The sequence below is a fragment of the Thunnus albacares genome, chromosome 1 (assembly GCF_914725855.1).
Source record: "Thunnus albacares chromosome 1, fThuAlb1.1, whole genome shotgun sequence".
Taxonomy (NCBI): domain Eukaryota; kingdom Metazoa; phylum Chordata; class Actinopteri; order Scombriformes; family Scombridae; genus Thunnus; species Thunnus albacares.
In genome coordinates, this window is record NC_058106.1 from 23,465,992 (window position 1) to 23,483,242 (window position 17,251).

General features: G+C 38.5%; 3 protein-coding genes across 4 annotated transcripts; 2 read left to right on the forward strand and 1 right to left on the reverse strand.

Annotated features, from left to right (window-relative positions):
* Positions 1 to 2,356: 2,356 nt before the first annotated feature.
* Positions 2,357 to 3,767, forward strand: polr2l (RNA polymerase II, I and III subunit L). Its single transcript, XM_044350535.1, has 3 exons — positions 2,357 to 2,481; positions 2,947 to 3,051; positions 3,478 to 3,767. The coding sequence occupies exons 2-3, from the start codon at positions 2,957 to 2,959 to the stop codon at positions 3,584 to 3,586; spliced, it is 204 nt and encodes a 67-aa protein (XP_044206470.1). The 5' UTR covers positions 2,357 to 2,481; positions 2,947 to 2,956; the 3' UTR covers positions 3,587 to 3,767.
* Positions 3,768 to 4,471: 704 nt separating this feature from the next.
* LOC122981761 (cleavage and polyadenylation specificity factor subunit 7-like) lies at positions 4,472 to 12,032 on the reverse strand. Of its 2 annotated transcripts, none has more exons than XM_044350503.1 (9): positions 11,407 to 12,032; positions 10,650 to 10,859; positions 8,777 to 8,880; positions 8,455 to 8,600; positions 8,009 to 8,354; positions 7,638 to 7,741; positions 5,578 to 5,722; positions 5,223 to 5,446; positions 4,472 to 4,707 (listed from the first exon to the last, which is right to left on the reverse strand). In XM_044350503.1, exons 1-8 carry the CDS (start codon positions 11,491 to 11,493, stop codon positions 5,227 to 5,229), a joined length of 1,362 nt encoding a protein of 453 aa, XP_044206438.1. In that variant the 5' UTR covers positions 11,494 to 12,032; the 3' UTR covers positions 4,472 to 4,707; positions 5,223 to 5,226. The 2 variants fall into 2 exon arrangements, 1 of the variants encoding a protein (XP_044206438.1); XR_006403301.1 differs by lacking the exon at positions 4,472 to 4,707 and adding an exon at positions 7,005 to 7,117 and having other exon boundaries at positions 5,243 to 5,446.
* Positions 12,033 to 12,136: 104 nt separating this feature from the next.
* Positions 12,137 to 16,944, forward strand: sdhaf2 (succinate dehydrogenase complex assembly factor 2). Its single transcript, XM_044350520.1, has 4 exons — positions 12,137 to 12,317; positions 14,106 to 14,329; positions 15,048 to 15,157; positions 16,297 to 16,944. Exons 1-4 carry the CDS (start codon positions 12,291 to 12,293, stop codon positions 16,425 to 16,427), a joined length of 492 nt encoding a protein of 163 aa, XP_044206455.1. The 5' UTR covers positions 12,137 to 12,290; the 3' UTR covers positions 16,428 to 16,944.
* Positions 16,945 to 17,251: the final 307 nt, after the last annotated feature.

Below are 17,251 nucleotides of genomic sequence, written 5' to 3' on the forward strand. Positions count from 1 at the left end.
ACTGGTCAGAATTTAACTTTATATTTACTGCTACTGTCATGTTTGTCACTAAAATGTATGGTTATACATATCCTTTATAAATATCCTGCATCCGCAGTCAGTACATATCATTACCACAACTATTTAATAAAACATAATTTTTGTTGATGTAAAATTTGTGCAAAGACAAAAAAAATGTTCAATTATGTTCTGTAATATAAAATGTTCTATATTGTTAGCGTTGCTGGGAGTGTTGCTACTGGCGAGGAGAGATTAAAACCAAATCATTATCTTAAGTTAAAGAATCTATTGGTTGATGAGTTACAATAGAGCATCACTCTCTGATTGGTTCACAGACTACCATGGTCCAGATGGGAGATGGGGAACCACTGTGTGGCTGATGGTTTTATTTGTTTTCTTTGTCTGCCTTCATTTGTGGTGAATTGAACCATGCAAGACTGTATATGGAGCATAATTACATAGAGTATATGCATTAAGTTGCTTTAATACTGCACCTGAACAATTAGAATCTATTTCGTAAAAAACTCACACTGTAGTCCTGAGCTTACAAGCCTGAACTCTCTAAAAGGTAGCCTATTCAACTGCTCTATCTTGTTTAATCCAGTTTTCACATAATATAAAAATGTTCTATATTGTTAGTGTTAGATTATTTTTGGCAGTTGATTGCCTTTATTTGACAGTTAAAAGTGGAGAGAGACAGAAAACAGGGGTAGAGAGAGGGGTATGACGTGCAAGGTCCATGGATGGAAAGAAACCACAGACTTTACGGTTATGTGGTATGTGTCTGCCCCCTATGTGGTAATTTTTACTTTCAGATATTGATATATACTGTATATTAGCCCACAAAAGCTAGTATCAGTCAGGCTTTACTAAGTGTACATACACACACAAGTAGTTTTTATTCTGGCTAATCAGCCAGAATAAAAACCTCTGTTTAGGTAGAAGTTGGGATAACCGTATTGTGAGTCTCTTGAGGTCACCAAAATCCACTTACACAAGAGAATTATTAAGTTACAGGTCGCAATTCAACAGGTTCAAGAAAACCCACAGGAGAGTGAGGGATATGTCAGTCAAGCATGTGATGTCTGTGCTGTACACACCTGAGGTCTAATCAGCCAAAATAAGTGAAAACTTGTGTGTGGGTGTACTATGGGTGTGTAAGTTTTACTTCTGAAAAGTAGGCAGGGGATTCAAAGGATCAATCCAAGCTAGTTTCAAATTACATTTTAGAGTAAAACAATTATACTGCTACAGATGCACAGTCTTAATTTCCTACTGTGGGGCTTAGTTACTCTTAAACGTTGCAATTTTAATTGTGACCTTTCTTTTTCAAAATTTGTTAACTTTCTCCTTATTCAAACATTATTGTTCTTATTCCGGCTGGAGAACGATGGTTGTATTATATGTATGGTTTTCATTGATGGTCTGCCATTCTTCTTAAACAGCTACAGATTAAATGCCAGTTTTAGGTTACAATACAGGTTACTTAGACATATGATTTGTTCGTGAACCATCGGATAACTTAAACAGTAGAGAGTCACATGCACATTACATTGTATAAAAACTATATCTATCTATCTATCTAGTAGGCCTTGTTTTGAGTCTATAGTTTTTGTTTTCTCTTACACAGCTACAGATTATAAAACAGATTTTACACAAATTACACATTGTAGCTCCTCACTGATATGAATAGGATGGACAAGATATTTGAAATACCACTCAGTGTAATGCAATGAATTTCAACATCACCACAGACTACACCTCCAAACTTACCATAAAGTTGAATCCAGACCTCTAAAACCGTTTCAAGAAAAAAAAATACATCACAGCCTTTAAGAATGGTTGATTTCAGGGCTGATTTATCAGATTGCATTAGTTTTAGCCAGATGTATCTAAATACAGAACTGCACAAAAAAAAAAAAAAAAAAAAAAAAATCTCATCCTGGCCATTGTGGACATTGCGTTTTTATCCTGATGGACTTGAGCCAGCAGGTGTTACAGCGTATTTGGTGACCCATCAGATTCCGTGACCTGCAGTGCTCTAAGAAGTACTCAGATCCTTTACTTAAGAGTATCAATACCACAACGTAAAAATACTTCATTACATGTAAAAACCCTGCATTCAAAATCCTACTTAAGTAAAATTATAGAAGTATTACCGGTTAAATTTACCGTCCGATTTTCTGCAAAACTAGTACTCTTACTTTAGTACTTTACGTTGGATTTTTAATGCCAAGATTGTTATTTGTAATAAAGTATTTTTACGCTGTGGTAGTGATACTTTTGCTTAGATAAGGGATCTGAGTACTTCTTCCAGCACTGCAGGTAACAGACTCTGATGGGTGACCAAATACGGTGTAACACCGGAAGTCTTACTATTTATGCGGTTGCAGAGAACGAGGGAAGCCACCATCGCTTTCCATCCTCAAGTTCTCCCATAATATTAACACATTTAGGCTTATACTAATTAGACTGGTATCGGTGAGTAAACAAAGCTATATTTTTTTTAGCAGACTTTGTGTTTGACCGTCAAATAGTTTTAACATTTTGACAACGTGTTACTAGTTAGTAGCTAACGTTAGCTAACAGTCCACTGTTGTGCTAATCGCGTGGCTAAACCGTACATTAGCCAATTCTTCAATTTACTCTGGAAAAACGGCATTAAACTTCAACAGAAACTACTATAGCTAAGCTAAATACTTATTTTCTGTTGACATTTCAATGAAAACATAACGTTAAATTGCTGTAACTACAATGATAGCAAATAAACACTGAAGTCAGTTAAGTTACTCGATAAACAGAAGGGAGAAATGTTGTGTTAAGCTCAACCTGGTACTCCTATGATAAACATGAATGGTTGCATTAACGTTAGCTAACCTAACGCTAATTGCCGCTAGTTGTCTTGCTAGTGTTAAAATTTACAAGGTTATGTGCTTCTGTCCCCAGGTGTGTCAAAATGATCATCCCAGTGCGGTGCTTCACCTGCGGAAAGATTGTGGGTAACAAGTGGGAGGCATACCTCGGCCTGCTTCAGGCTGAGTACACTGAGGGGTGAGATACTACCCAATGAGTTCTGTCGTTACACTGTCTTTTGAGATGTTACTGTAATCACTTATTACCTTTTTAGCAGTAATTCATTTAAATTGTGAATGATGTTCAAGTCAAAACCAAAAGAATAAACAGTGTAAGCAGTTTACAGTGGAGTCAATAGATTTTACCAGAAGCAGAAGTACAATACACATCGAACCTTTTAGCCCATTAAGTCACAGGGTTATATTTATTTCCTCCATGGTTTTCATTTGTCTACATTTACACTCAGGATGCAAATAAACTAAAGGATGGAATGAGAAATAGCATGCACCTGAGGCCTTTTAGGCTGCTATTGTCTGCCGTAATGTGCATGTACTCTGCTTATTCATTGAACCAGCTGTATGCCATGCATGAGGACTGACATTATTTCATCTCTCACCTATTAAGAGATGCTCTTGATGCCCTGGGCCTGAAGAGATACTGTTGTCGAAGGATGCTGCTATCTCACGTGGATCTTATTGAGAAATTGTTGAATTATGCCCCCCTGGAAAAGTGATGTTACCTGACCAACTTCAAGAACTGCATGGACTTTGTGAGGCTGTTGCACTGACAGACTCTGTATCGTTTTGGATTGACATCGCAGGAGTGAAATGACGACCACAGTGAAGAGTTTTGGAACATTAGTTTGTGAACCTATTTGATAATGCATTTTTTCTAAATAAAGCTGTTAAATGACATAGTCGCCTGTATTGCTGGTTTATCGAATTACAGCAATAATTTTATGTGAACTATATACGTTAATAATTTTCACACGTGCTGTGTCATTTTGCAGTGCATTGAGATAAAGCAACATTTAGTTTTCTCAGAAATTAATATTTTCTACTATTTTTACTCTATTGCTGCATTTGCCTTATATATTAGACAGATCTTTTTTGGTTAACCAAAAACCTTGTAGTGCAAATGCAATTAATTTATTTTCACCATGTCTCTGAACTTGCTGTCCTTGTCTTATTAGATCTTTCTCACAGCAGAAATTTTGACCTAAAGCAGAAAAAGAACAGCTGCAATTTTAACTTTAATTGTGTCTTACTCCCATTTTGTTTTTCCAAGTACATGACCCTGGTATACTGCATGATGATTCCCCAGTGTGGCTTCCTCAGACACTTGAGGGGAACTGAGCCATCATTAATCTTATCAGTACCACCTGTGCTTTTCCTGCAATAATCACTCAAAGTATCTGCTATAAAAAAAAAGGGACATTAACAGCAGTACTGTTTCGAAGTCCCAATGGTCTTTATATGAAAATATATGTAATTCACCATTTTTGTAGTCCTAGATGTCTTGAGGAAATACCACACTAGAATTTATTTTTAGGGGAGTGTTTTTTAATCTGTAGATTTAATACAAAAGAAAGTGATGAAAACATTACACAGTATTACAGAAGTTATTAAGGTGTCCTGCGCATGCAAACAGATTTTAATGTCCCAACAACAAATCTACAACCACATTCTTTTAAACAAGTAGAAGTCCCACTATGTACAGATAACTGGAGAAAAGAAGTACACTTTAGACTTTTGGGGATACACTGTCACTCTCACCTTAGAGTCATCCAGGTTTTTATACAACTTTGTGCAGAAACAAATAGTCCCGTCTTCGCTCAGTTGACATTCCACCAATCTAGAGGGAAAAAGAATAATACTTTTTAAAATCATGTTTATACAGTTGATTTAATTCAAGAGACTGAGAGGATGTATGTTAATTGTCCTTTGATCTATTCCTTTATGGTATTCAGTCCTGGCATCTTGAAACAACTACTGTAATTCCTGAAAACTACAAACACAATCTGAAGTGTTTTCACGCTGTGTTATCAACATCTAAATATACAGTGCACTGAGCTAGCAGAACTTATACTGCAAACAAAAAAAGACTAAAATATATGACAATAATGTATTAAGAGTCTGGTTTGCAGACTTAAACCGTTCATTGCACAGTAAGAACTTTGTACTAAAAAAAGAGATACTTTGCAGACCTTCATCAACCTCAGTTTGTTCAAAAGGGGTTGGGTCTGCTGAAATACCACTTGACTCATTCTCTTCTCAACTCTTCTGAAGCTATTGTTTGGCCAGAAATGATGCGTCCCAGTGTGTTGTGTTGTGTACATCCTGGGAGATAATTACTGGAGGGAAGCTTACCAAGTTAGCGGTAGCGGTCTCTGTGATCTCTGTGCCTGTCCCGCTCCCGTGAGCGCTCCTTGTCCCTCTCTCCGCTCTCTCTGGAACGGTCTCTGTGTCTTCGAGACATTCCTGCACCTTCCCAACCGGAAGAATCCTCTCTGTCACGCTCTCTGTCACGCTCTCGCTCTCTGTCACGACCCCTGTCCCGGTCTCTTTCTTTATCCCCTGAACGACTGCTACTCCTGCAGAGAAATTTGTATTTGTGTGATATTGACTGATAAGATTGCTTATGCCATCTCCATGCGCAGCTTCAGTTTATTAAAAGACAACAAGATGCATCACATCGAGAGTCCTGAAACAGAATTACACAAACCTGTAACCGTAGTTGCCCTGGATGGAGACTAGACAGTCTTTAAGTGAGGTAACCAGGGCCTGGCAGCGTTCATCTCCATACACTCTGGACTGCTTAATGATGGCAATGGCAGTTAATAGAGTCTCCATGGCCACCCGCAGGTCTCCTGCATTAGTAGTTAAAGAAATTAGATATTAGAGACAGTTTCTTATAATTATTTGAGCACTTAAGGGCTTTTACAGTTATGTTTAAGTAAAATGTAAAAAATAGCCTAATAGCTACATTTACCCCCACATAAAGTCAAGTTTAAGCAGAAATTTCAAGCACTGAAATCCATTTGGACTTAGATACAAAAAGGCTTGAAATCCCTATCATCAGCTCATCAGAAGGTTGTCATTCACCATGTTCCAGCACAAACATTTCACATGGTGCATCTGTAAAAATCTCTATTTTAAATCAAAATGTAGTTCCCAGCAACAGCTTGTTTCACCCTGATTAGATCATACTAATACACCTTGAGGTTAATATTATCTTACCCTAAGTTACATACAGTATTTAGAACAAAAGCATTGCGTTTGCATCAGGCACTTCTGCTACTTACTGTTTGCTTGCTGTTAATTTGGTTTAATCACGCTGCTCAACATCATTGAAAATATTTTAAACATCTTCAACACCAACATCCCAACAAGAACTTACTAACCAAGTAGTGTTTGGACTCCTTATTTGCCATATTTTGTTGTTGTGTTGTGACTACTGAAATGGATCAAAATGGATTTTGCCAATAATCTAAACACAATATTGCGGTTTTTGAATATTTATAAAAACTCCACCAGAAATTCTTTTTGTACATATATATCTAAGCCCTTTGTGGTTATACTCCACATGGAGCATAGATGCATCCTTTTTCCTTTGGTCATCCTTGAGATGCCACTTGAACAACTGAGGTGTATCTGTAGCTTATTCATCTGATTCAACCAGATTAAGAAAGCTACACAACATTTGTGTCAAAGCACAGATCAAGGAAAAGTATATTTTTAAATGAATTTTCAAAGCACCGATGTTGCCAAGAACACAATATTCCATTGATCAGCTTTTTGTGGTACAGTGTCTAGACATAAACTTCTCCAGTATAAAAGGTATGTGCCTAGAATTTACAAAGCATCAAAAGGACTATTGGGGCTTGTGGCAAAAGATTTGATGGCCTAATAATAAATTCTTTGCATTATTGCCAAGTGCTACATGAAGTGAAAACCACTACTGCTCATCAGCTGGCTGCTATCATCCCTGTGATGAAATGTTGTGGTTTCAATACTGTGCTATACCGATACTTGTGAGTAGCAGGGACTGGGAATTGGGATTGAGGGAACACACAGAAACAAACACGGAGAGGTGCTTTAAAGAAAAGCTGCACAAGGACACACAAAACCTGAACTGGGGTGAGGATTCACCTTTCAGGACGGTAATGACCCAAAGCACACAGTCAAGACAACACTGGAGCAGCTTTGGGACAAGTCTCTGAATGTTCTTGAGTGGCCCAGCCAAAGCTTGGTCTTGAACTCCACTGAAAATCAAAATTGAAAACACTAGAACTCACAGATGTTCCAATACCAGTCTACAGACAGAGCTACAGAGGATCTGCAGGGAGGAATGGGATGAACTGCCAAATGCAGATGTGCAAAGGTGGTAGAGACATACCAAAGAAGGCTTAAATAATTGAAGAATAAAGGATCTGCATACTTATGTAAATTATATACAGTACCTACTTTTTATCTTTAATAAATTCAAGAAGAAAAATGTAAAAACATATTTCTGCTATGTCATTATAAGGGTACTGTGTTTAGAATTTTTTTAAATGAATTTTACATTACAACACAGCATAGACTGAAAAAAATGAAGGTATCTCCGCACTTTCCAAAGCCACTGTAAGAGGACTGGTGAACTGCTTAGAAAGTGCCTTTTTAATTTTAATTTTTTCGAGTTTGTCCTTAATACTCGACCAGGGACCAGTGCTTTCCCCACATGGCTAATTAAGTTTCTGTGTTCCTTCTTCTACTTGACAGAATCTCATCAGCTGTACTTACCAGCTGTTGCTCCGGACACAGCCTTGGAGATGGCACTGCTGGCAACAGCTCTATTTCTGTTCATTAGCTCCTCAAAGTCTCCATCTGTACTTTTAGGTGTGTGTCTGCAAAATGAACACATTGTTGTCACACTGGCTTTTTTCATAGTTGCTATGCATGACAAAAATGCTGACTCTTATTTTGTTCTGTTTGTTATATTCATGTATCTTGAGTTATGTGTTCCATTATCTTTATATGTCCTATTCTGTGGTATTCCCATCTGTATCCTGGTCTTTTGCTCCTACAAAGTCGACATAATTTCCACAACAATATCAAGTTTCATTAAGAAAAAGACATATTATTGTACAGAGGTAAACGGTAGATGTTCTCACTTTTGTTGGCTGTAAACTTTGCTGCTGTGCCCGTCTTGTGTTGGGGTGAAAAATGCTGGATTTATATGAAGACTGGGAGGTGGCTGGCTAGGAACATGGACTGGATGGGGAGGGAACAAATGGGGTGGCAGGAGTGGAGGGATGTTTGGCGGCATACGTGGGAAGGGAGGAGGTGGCTGGCTAAGGAACGGGCTGGGTATTGAGGGAAACCTGTTTGCGAGTGGATGTGATGGAAAAAGTGGGGGTATAGTGGGAGGGCTGGGCTCCTGTGATAATAATGAGGGAATTTTATCAGAAGAGTCTGGAGAGTCTTTGGGATCTTTTGAATTAACACGCAGGGGTATACCTATGGAGAAACAAATTGTTTTAGTGAAATTAACAGTCAAACTGACATTTTGCTACATGTTATAAATTCCCTTAGTATTTTAAGATTCTGGTGCTCTTACGTTTGTTTGCTATGTCCTCAAACACAGTGAGATTCTGACGAGTAGCAAAGCGACAGTCTATCCTTTCCCCGTTCAGTTCACATTGGGGTATTTTCTCCAACAATATTTTTAAGGACTCTTCCGAGGTCACCACCACTTCTGCGTAGCTGTATTAAAGAGTAGAGGAAACAACATATGAATGATTACCCACACAAACTCACAGAAAGCCAAATCTTTAATAAATCAAAACGCAGGCAATTTAACAATAATCAAATGAGCTCATAGGAAACTGTACTTTGGAAGTTTGTGTATATTTCATAAACCTAGATCTACAATTACTCACCCTCTTGACTGGCCATTAACTCTGTTCTCTGCAAATTTGATCTCTGTGATGTCCTTCACACCCAATGTTTGGGCCATGCATGAAAGGTCCTTGTCAGATGTCCACTGCAGGTAGCAGCACGTACGGGAGGGGGAATGACAAAAATGGCAGATTTTGAGCTGATTCAGTAACAAACTGATATGTGCTGGGTTCTGGGTAAAACATTTTTGTTTAGGAGAATACATTGTCTGAGGCTGTATAGTATGATTAAAAACCCAAGCTTACAATATTTGCTCTCATTAACATAAGGTGCTAAGCCTAACCTTAGGTTACTTTTAATTTAACTTTGGGCCAGATGTCAGTTTGCAGCATGGCACTTGAGGCACGTTGACTTAATGAAGATTCTCAAAGGCAAAGGAAATGCTCAATATGTAAGCAGGGCCCTGCCAAGACACAGGCTTATAAAATTATGTGGTTAACTTGGGACATGCCCCTAGATCAGCTTTAATTCGATTTAGAATTATTGAAATGCATTTTGAAGAGGAAAACAAGAGCAAAACAACCACTGCAGTTTTGCTGTGAAGTAGAGGTGTTTTACCATTCTAGTGAATACTGTTAAACAGTCCATTTATTTCCATTTTATTGCCTTGGAAAAAGGAAAATATTTTGAGTTGAAGAAGAGCAAATTTGGGCTTGAAAATGTGTACTTTTTCTACTGTAATAAAACAGACCTTTTGGAAGAAGCATTTAATGATGTTTCAACAGTTACAGCTTTTTGGACTCAAGAAAGATATGTGTGTTTTCCACACTGGTCAGTCTAATGTCTGAATGATTTTTTCTAATGACAAATGACTATAAATCACTAATAACTAATCACTTCAACTGAGGAGACATCACACCCCCTAGTAAATGTAATTTGAACCACTTGTTCATAAGGGTTGCCTTCTGGGGCTAACTCTCATTTCAGCCACTACATACCCTTTTCCTATCCACAATGCCACAAGAGTGGAAGTGGACTACAAAACCAAGAAACTCCTTATTTACAACTCAGTCTTTGTGTGGTGGGTTTACACAAAAATCACAGTATGTGAAGTGAAGCTGCATAAACTGCAGTGTCCCTAAATCAATTTGACTTATTTAATAACAATGTATAGCACACATCAATTTAATAAAAGAGCAGACTTGTTCTTTTGGGGATGTTTTGCATTGTACCAGAATATAATTTAACTGAACAACTAAGAGACCAAGGTGTCTATCAGTATTCATGGTGTGACTTCATACTTCATATGAAGTGAAGCTCTATAGCTGAGAGTAACGTGGGGAAAATCGCTTTAGTAAACAGTGTGATGTCTACTCCATGTGCACCAAACAAGACCATATGGCGATTAGAGAAATGCCACAGTAGTGATGTTGTGGCAGCAATGTAAGCAGCACACAAGTGGTGCTGCAGTTCCTCTCCCCTGTTCAATGAAGGTTACTTAAGTTTGACATACTGCATGTTGCCTTTTAATTGAAAAAACAATACTGAAATACTTTTGAAAACTACAACACACTACAGCAATGTCATGTGTTTATATTTGTATAAACAAAGAACATCTCTGACTTCAAAAGTATTGTAATGTTTTATTTTGATTTTGCATTATGGCTTCATAGATATTTGAGCACATTTGTTAAAAGGAAAATTGTACATATTGTTCCTTTTTGTCAAGTTTTTCTGCTGATTTTGCATCTTAGGACCGCCTACTTTGACAGATCACATTTTTGTGATTCTCTGTTATGTTTCATGTAAGTTGTTCTCCGAGTCTATGTGGACTGGACAGCAGAAATTACACTAGACACTTAAAAAACAAACAAACAAACAAAAAAACATTTACAGGACACATGCGTGACTCACCCAGGGGAAATTTCCAATATATAAAGATAATCTTCTCAGTGAGTTTCCTCCTTTTGGGGTTTTCACTGTTTCTTGTTTATCCTCCTCTTTAGCTGGCATCTCCTTACCATGAGGAGGGGTCACATTTGTGGTAACTTTCTTTTCCAGATTGACTGAGCCAGTCAGAACAGCATCAAAAAGTTCATTTGCTTCAGCGATTCTGTCCAAATCCTTTGTGGGGCAGAAAAAAAACCTCTTAATGGTGTCATCCTGTGTATCTTAATGTGCAGAACATCAATAAAAGTCACTTTAAAACAAACACTGCAGTACAAAGCCTAGAAACTTCTCAGCAGCTTTGTGCTTTGACAGAGGCCAAAGATCTATCTATTGCATACTCTTACTGTTCGCCAAAAAAGGTTAATTATAAATTGGATGACAGTACTCTCACTGAGCCAATAAACAGGTCTACACAATGGAACATATGGCAGCACAACTTTAAATGAAGATGGGAGTTTTTTCTCACAAGATGGACTGCAGTGATATTGTGCCTGAGGCTGTGAATGCTTGACTGAAAGGACACTTGCTGTAGTTTTATTTTATTTGGAAAATACTGGCAAAACTCGAAGCAAAATGTCGAAAAAAATGTTTAACACAGTACACTTGTGATCACAGAGGTATCCAATAAAAACTCAAGGTGCCGACAAATGTACATCCACAACCCTGTGCAGTTGTCATGCACTTTGCAATGAAAGGTACGTAAGAGGAAGGTCAGACTCACCTCCTCGTTTTGATTCTGGTCACTGTAGATATCAATGAGATCCATCTTGGAGGTACTTGGTCCGGCTGCAGGTTGTGCAGCAGCCATCCCGCGGGCCTAAAATGATCCAGTTGATGGCACTGCAGCTACTCGTTTTATTTTTGCTGTCAGTGTAGCTTTTAGTTCGCACATGCACACTAGGCAACATATCAGTGCATATCGACAAACAGGTGCACAGTCAACATTCAAGAAATGTTTGTTAACGTTTCTAACGTTAGCTAACCAACGTTCCGTTCAAGTCCGCAGAAAACAATTATGTGGCTAAAATGAAATATGATGATAAACCGATACGACAGGCGGGCAGGAAATCATATTTTAATGGACACTATGAAAATACATGCACGACCCTTCATAGATGAGTACACATACAAACAGTTTCGGACAACTACTAGTTCGCTCTTTGATCAAATAATATAAATGCAAATATTGCTAACTCAAGTCCGTCAGGGATGTGTTACCGGTTGACAACAACAATCGACATTTGGTTCCCATGGCCATGTCCCTTCATGTTCTGACGTGGGGGAAATTTATTGAGCTTTTACGTTGATTATTTAAGATGGCTGCAAATAAACTAATCAAATAATAACTATAAACGATAGCGTGTTGACGCCTGTTTTTTTTCCGTAACGCTAGCCAAAAATGAGCGTTACCCTAGCAATATGGCGTCATCATCGTGTGCGATGCGCCCCCCTCGATAGTTTCCCGTCTTCCCGTGTGCTGTGACGTGAGAGCCGCTTGTGTAATTCTACTGTTAGTGTGTCTGACTTTGAGACTCGGAGACATCCTCACGGCAGGGAATCAACTCACCCAGAAACCTCTCAACATAAAAACAAAGAGGGCTAAACATGCTGTCTTCCATTATTGCGAAAAGAGTGAGTTATTTACAGTTATTTGTGGCTAACCAGACAAGTAGTAGCAACAAAGACTAGTACTTGCTGTCATGTAACGTTACTAGTCTTGGTTGAGGCTCGAGTGCTAACTGAAGAGATCGTCGAGGACTTTCAAATGCTAATCAAATGCTAATTTAAAAATATTTAATGAGACGTAAATTGATGTATGTCTACTTTGCATTTTTGTTCATTCCTAGCTTTATTTTGTTTGTTTTTTTCCTTTGTAGTGGTGGCATTAGCCTCAGAGCTCCGCTTGTACAATCCAGGAGTAAACAGTTGTACAACAGGGCAGCATGTGACATTATGCAATTCACCTCTGCTTCTCTCTCTCTCTTGACTGTATCATTTAAATTCTTTAGGAAATTGATCTTTCTCATCTTTCTAATTGTTGTCTTACATATTAAGTCCTTAACGTTAATTGAAAACAATTTGAGTTGTTTTAAGCAGCTGAGCTAAAGTATTTGCAAGGTCCAACTCCTTAATTACAACTAATAAATACTTTTTGGTGACCATTTTTGGATGCAGGTTGACCAGTTTTAGATTTCTGAATTGATTTCCCTACCACTCTTATCTTCCATTGATTTCTGTGGAGTATGAAAAATAAATTGGTAGCCTCTTAAATGATACTCGATTAATGTGATGTAATCCATCACAATGAACATCAGGTCAGTATTCATTTTTTGTCATTGTTACATTATTGTTGATTGGTAATATTTAAGTGCAGATTACTCTAAAAAAGTTTGCACTGTATTATGTCACACATTATGTAACTTTTAGGAATATTAATGTAGACCAGACTTGATATTCACTGTGATGGATCTCATAGCCCAAGAGAGTTCAAGAGTCTGCTAATTGATTTTCATACTTTTTATGAAAGTAAATGGAAACCAATGAATTGCTGAAATGGTAGAAATAAGGCATTCAAATTTCTTCATTGTTTGCACTATTGTTAGCTCTGATGTAAAGTGTGTATGATTACTAGAACATGGTCTAAAACATGTAAAACTACTGGAATATTCTCAGGAAACTTGTCATAGTTTCTCACCAGCATGTAGCCGATATTTCAAAAACATAAGCCAGTGGTTTCCAACCTTGCATTGCATTCGTAACCTTCAAAGGGGTCTCAAGGTAAAACTTTTCTTTTTTTCTTTTTTCCTCATGTGAAATACTACAAATCCCATTTTGTTTGAACAACTCATGCCCATATTAATGATGCAACTATCAATTATTTTCATCATTGATTGATATTTTGAGTGTTTTCTCTTGGTTGGTCTACACATCAGGAAGCACTGAAAAATGTTCACAAATCACAATATCCTAGAGCACAAGATGACATCATTAAATGTCTTGTTTTTGTATGACGACAGTCAAACCCCCCCTCCCCAAAATTGTAATTTATAATAAGTTAAGACCAAGAAAAGCAGCAAATGATCACATTTGAGAATCTGGAACCATCAAATGTTTGGCATTGTGCTTCAAAAATTCAAAAACAATGAATCCGTTATCAAGATACGTGACAATTCAATTTTCTTTTGAGTGACTAATCGAACAATTGACTAATTGTTGCAGCCATAAAGACATGGCAAACAAAAAAGGTTGGTAACCAGTGGCTTCTCCCTTCTCCAAGTGCCCTAGATGCTGTGTTTTACAAAGTGACAGAAACAATAAGAATTTATAACAACAAAAGGAGAAATGTCAGTGTATTGTTCAACAGATTTTGAATGGAGATATTGAATGGTGGTGTTCACGTGCGTGTTTGTTGCCTATCAGCTGGTGACTGGGGTGTGCCAGGCAGCATGGAGACCAGCAGTGGTAGGCCTGATACCATCTCGGGGTTACCGTGGAGACGCACCAGATGACACCAGGGGTGACCTGATTGAGATCCCTTTGCCCCCTTGGGAGGAGAAGCTCAGCGAGCCCACTGACATCAAGAGACGGCGCCTGCTCTATGAGAGTCGTAAGAGGGGCATGCTGGAGAACTGCATATTGCTCAGGTTGTTAAACTGTACAGTCTGCTGTCTTATCTGTCTGTCATCAAGCCAGTCTGGTGTTTGTTGTTTTCTCCCTCACTTGTACACTTAAAATCTTGATGTTAAGCCAGGGGTGGAAGCAGATCGGACAAAAATGCAAGTGTGTGGCTCTGGCCTTGTTTTGGTGCTCAAGCAAGCAGTCATTCAGCATAGGTGTGTGATTAGTTTGTTCAGGTTTCTAGCTCCTTTTACACAGCCTGTTCAAGGCAGGAATGCTGCGTCCTCTGTATAAAAGGTACGGACACGGAGTGGGGGGAGCAGAGTTGCTCTGCCAATAAGTCGGCTACAGAGGTAGTCATTGAGCTGGATCGACGTCTGTGTAAAAAGGACAGCCGGCACAGCGGGACAGGGAGCTAACACTGTTGTGTTACACGTCACACCTCTGAATCAGGAACGCCGGCATGCTATGGAAAAGCACACATGAGGGCAGCATTATGCTGGCTTTGTTTGGTTCAGTGTAAAAAAAGCAAAGGCAACTTAATGATGGATCTTCTTTAGACCATAATGCAGGATATCTGTATAAAAGAGCCAACTGTTAGCTGGACCAGGTTTTGAAATTGTTTTTGTTACCTTTTAAGGTTTTCAGGTACCAAGTGAGGAGTCCATTCACCGGCGCCTCAGATAATTACTAGACTCTCTATTTGAAGCAAAGACTCAAATGAATTTCCTCTCTCTCTTTTAGCCTTTTTGCAAAGCGATACCTGAACACAATGAGTGAGACTCAGCTGCTGCAGTACGACAGACTGATTAATGAACCTAGCAATGACTGGGACATCTACTACTGGGCAACAGGTGAGAAGAATGATTTCTTTGATGAGTTATTCCTCAGATATGTGATATTGCCTGCACAATATTATATAGTACTGTAGACATAATACATGCAGATAAACTTCACTCAAGGGGCATTTCAGACTCTGAATGGAATCTGCATATGCTTTTAGAGTGTCATTTGCCACATGTTTGAATGTTTAATGACACAAAACATTTCAGCCTTGCAATATTAATGTACGAATTGCAAATGCAAATAAGGCTTTGACTTAATATCGACCAAGAAACCATACACACATATTAAATTCAGCCTGTAACACAACAGAATATGGAAAACTCCAGTGGGTATAATAATTATAAAAGATCCGTTTTTTTCAACTGGCAATCATTCATGGCCGCTGATGCTGAAATAATGAAATCACAACTCTGCTTACAAATTAAGCTCAATTCCTTTTGGCTTGGACTTCACCCTGGGAGCTTTTTCACTATCCCAGGATAACCTACCATTTTATTCTTCTAATTTGAATTAATTATGTTTGTGTTCTGTTGTGCAAAACAGATTCAGTGTGAGAACAGCATCAACACATTCAGTTGGCAGCCCTTCTCTGGAAACCCAGGCAGGAAAGCTGACTTCATTGAAACGATAACCAAACTACATGAATACATTTAAACACACAATTAAAATTATTCATTGTGATGGTTTCCAGCTTGAATTTAATAAACAGAGAAAGTCACATGCGTAGCATATCACTGAACTCATGAAGAGCCTCATAAGAGACAAGCAAGACCTTGAAAATACCATAAAGAGCGTGACTGCGTTTTCCCATTACTGCAGTATGAAACAAATACAAATGTTCAGGTGAATTTTCTTTTCAGCGGAAAAATTTCCCATTGGATAAGCCTCCGTCAGCCATTCAATTTCGTGGTTTCAGCATGTCTTAAAATAGACCAATGTGATGTCAGAGGGGCTCCCCTCTGTGTGCTCACTGCTCTTCTGCCATCTGTTTCATGATTCAATTTCTTGCAAAGAATAAACAACAATCACTTCTTCTTAAATTAGATCGAATCTTCTGTATGTGAAAATGATGTGTTTCTCAGGTGTAATACTGGCAAGTCAAGCCTCACATCTTCTGAAAAGAAACCTGTTCCCTTTTTGCTTGCAGAAGCCCAGCCCACCCCTGAGGTTTACCAGGGAGAAGTCATGGATATGCTGAAGGAATTCACAAAGAACCGCAACCAGGAGCAAAGGTTGGATGCGCCCAGCTTGGAATACCTGGAAAAGGAACACCAATGAGGTCTGTGGCTCCCTGGACTCTCTCAAAGACTCATACTGGGTGGGGCACTGAGTGAAATGGCAGTGTCATAACCCACCAGAGAAATCTTTCTCTCATGTAATCTCCAGTTACATACAACAGAGTGTAAAAAATAATGTGGAGCGCAAAATATCTGGAACACTTAATTATCACACTGTCTCCACGTTCTGCAACTGTTTCATCTGTTATATCCTGCCTGTCATGATGCGGAGCTGCGTGGAAGACATGAAGATGGAAGCTGAGGGGGTTTTAGCCTCAGAAACGTGTGAAGATTGTTGCATCACAATATTAAGGAAGTGTTCTGAATATTTGACATTAATTGTATAGGTTTCTTGTGGTGGAAGACTGTAAATGGAAATCGATGATGTATCTATAGTAGACAATAAAATAGCCATTCATTAGCGTAGCTTGTTGAATCGCCATGGCTTGGTTCTGTACTATAATTTTACTGTGCCTATTACAGACATTATGGGTTATTTAATAAATGTTGATCCTCTACCATTTGCTGCATATGTTGATTCTTTCATTACTATTCTCACATTTCAGAGGGTTGAATCACGTGACTGGAGGATGCTGTGATTGACAGTACGAAGAGTATCTGTTACATAACAAAGACTGTGCTACCTGTAGTGTGGGTACATGGCCACCAGATGGAAGCAGACCACCTTTTTTATTGAGTTTCATATTGATGCACCTGCTGATCTGTGGCAAGTGCAGCACCTGTAAACCTACAAACATCTCACATACCTTATTGTTTATGCAGGATATGATGTGAAATGTAATTGCCTGCAGAGAACCATTGTGC

Coding starts and splice junctions, on each gene's coding strand:
- polr2l (XM_044350535.1), top strand. CDS start 2,957: ATGATCATCCCAGTGCGGTGCTTCACCTGCGGAAAGATTGTGGGTAAC. Junction 3,052..3,477: donor CAGGCTGAGTACACTGAGGG/GTGAGATACTAC, acceptor TCACCTATTAAG/AGATGCTCTTGATGCCCTGG.
- LOC122981761 (XM_044350503.1), bottom strand. CDS start 11,493: ATGGCTGCTGCACAACCTGCAGCCGGACCAAGTACCTCCAAGATGGAT. Junction 8,601..8,776: donor GTTAATGGCCAGTCAAGAGG/GTGAGTAATTGT, acceptor TCTTTAATACAG/CTACGCAGAAGTGGTGGTGA. Junction 8,355..8,454: donor TGAGGACATAGCAAACAAAC/GTAAGAGCACCA, acceptor GTTTCTCCATAG/GTATACCCCTGCGTGTTAAT.
- sdhaf2 (XM_044350520.1), top strand. CDS start 12,291: ATGCTGTCTTCCATTATTGCGAAAAGA. Junction 14,330..15,047: donor GAGAACTGCATATTGCTCAG/GTTGTTAAACTG, acceptor TCTCTCTTTTAG/CCTTTTTGCAAAGCGATACC. Junction 15,158..16,296: donor CATCTACTACTGGGCAACAG/GTGAGAAGAATG, acceptor TTTTGCTTGCAG/AAGCCCAGCCCACCCCTGAG.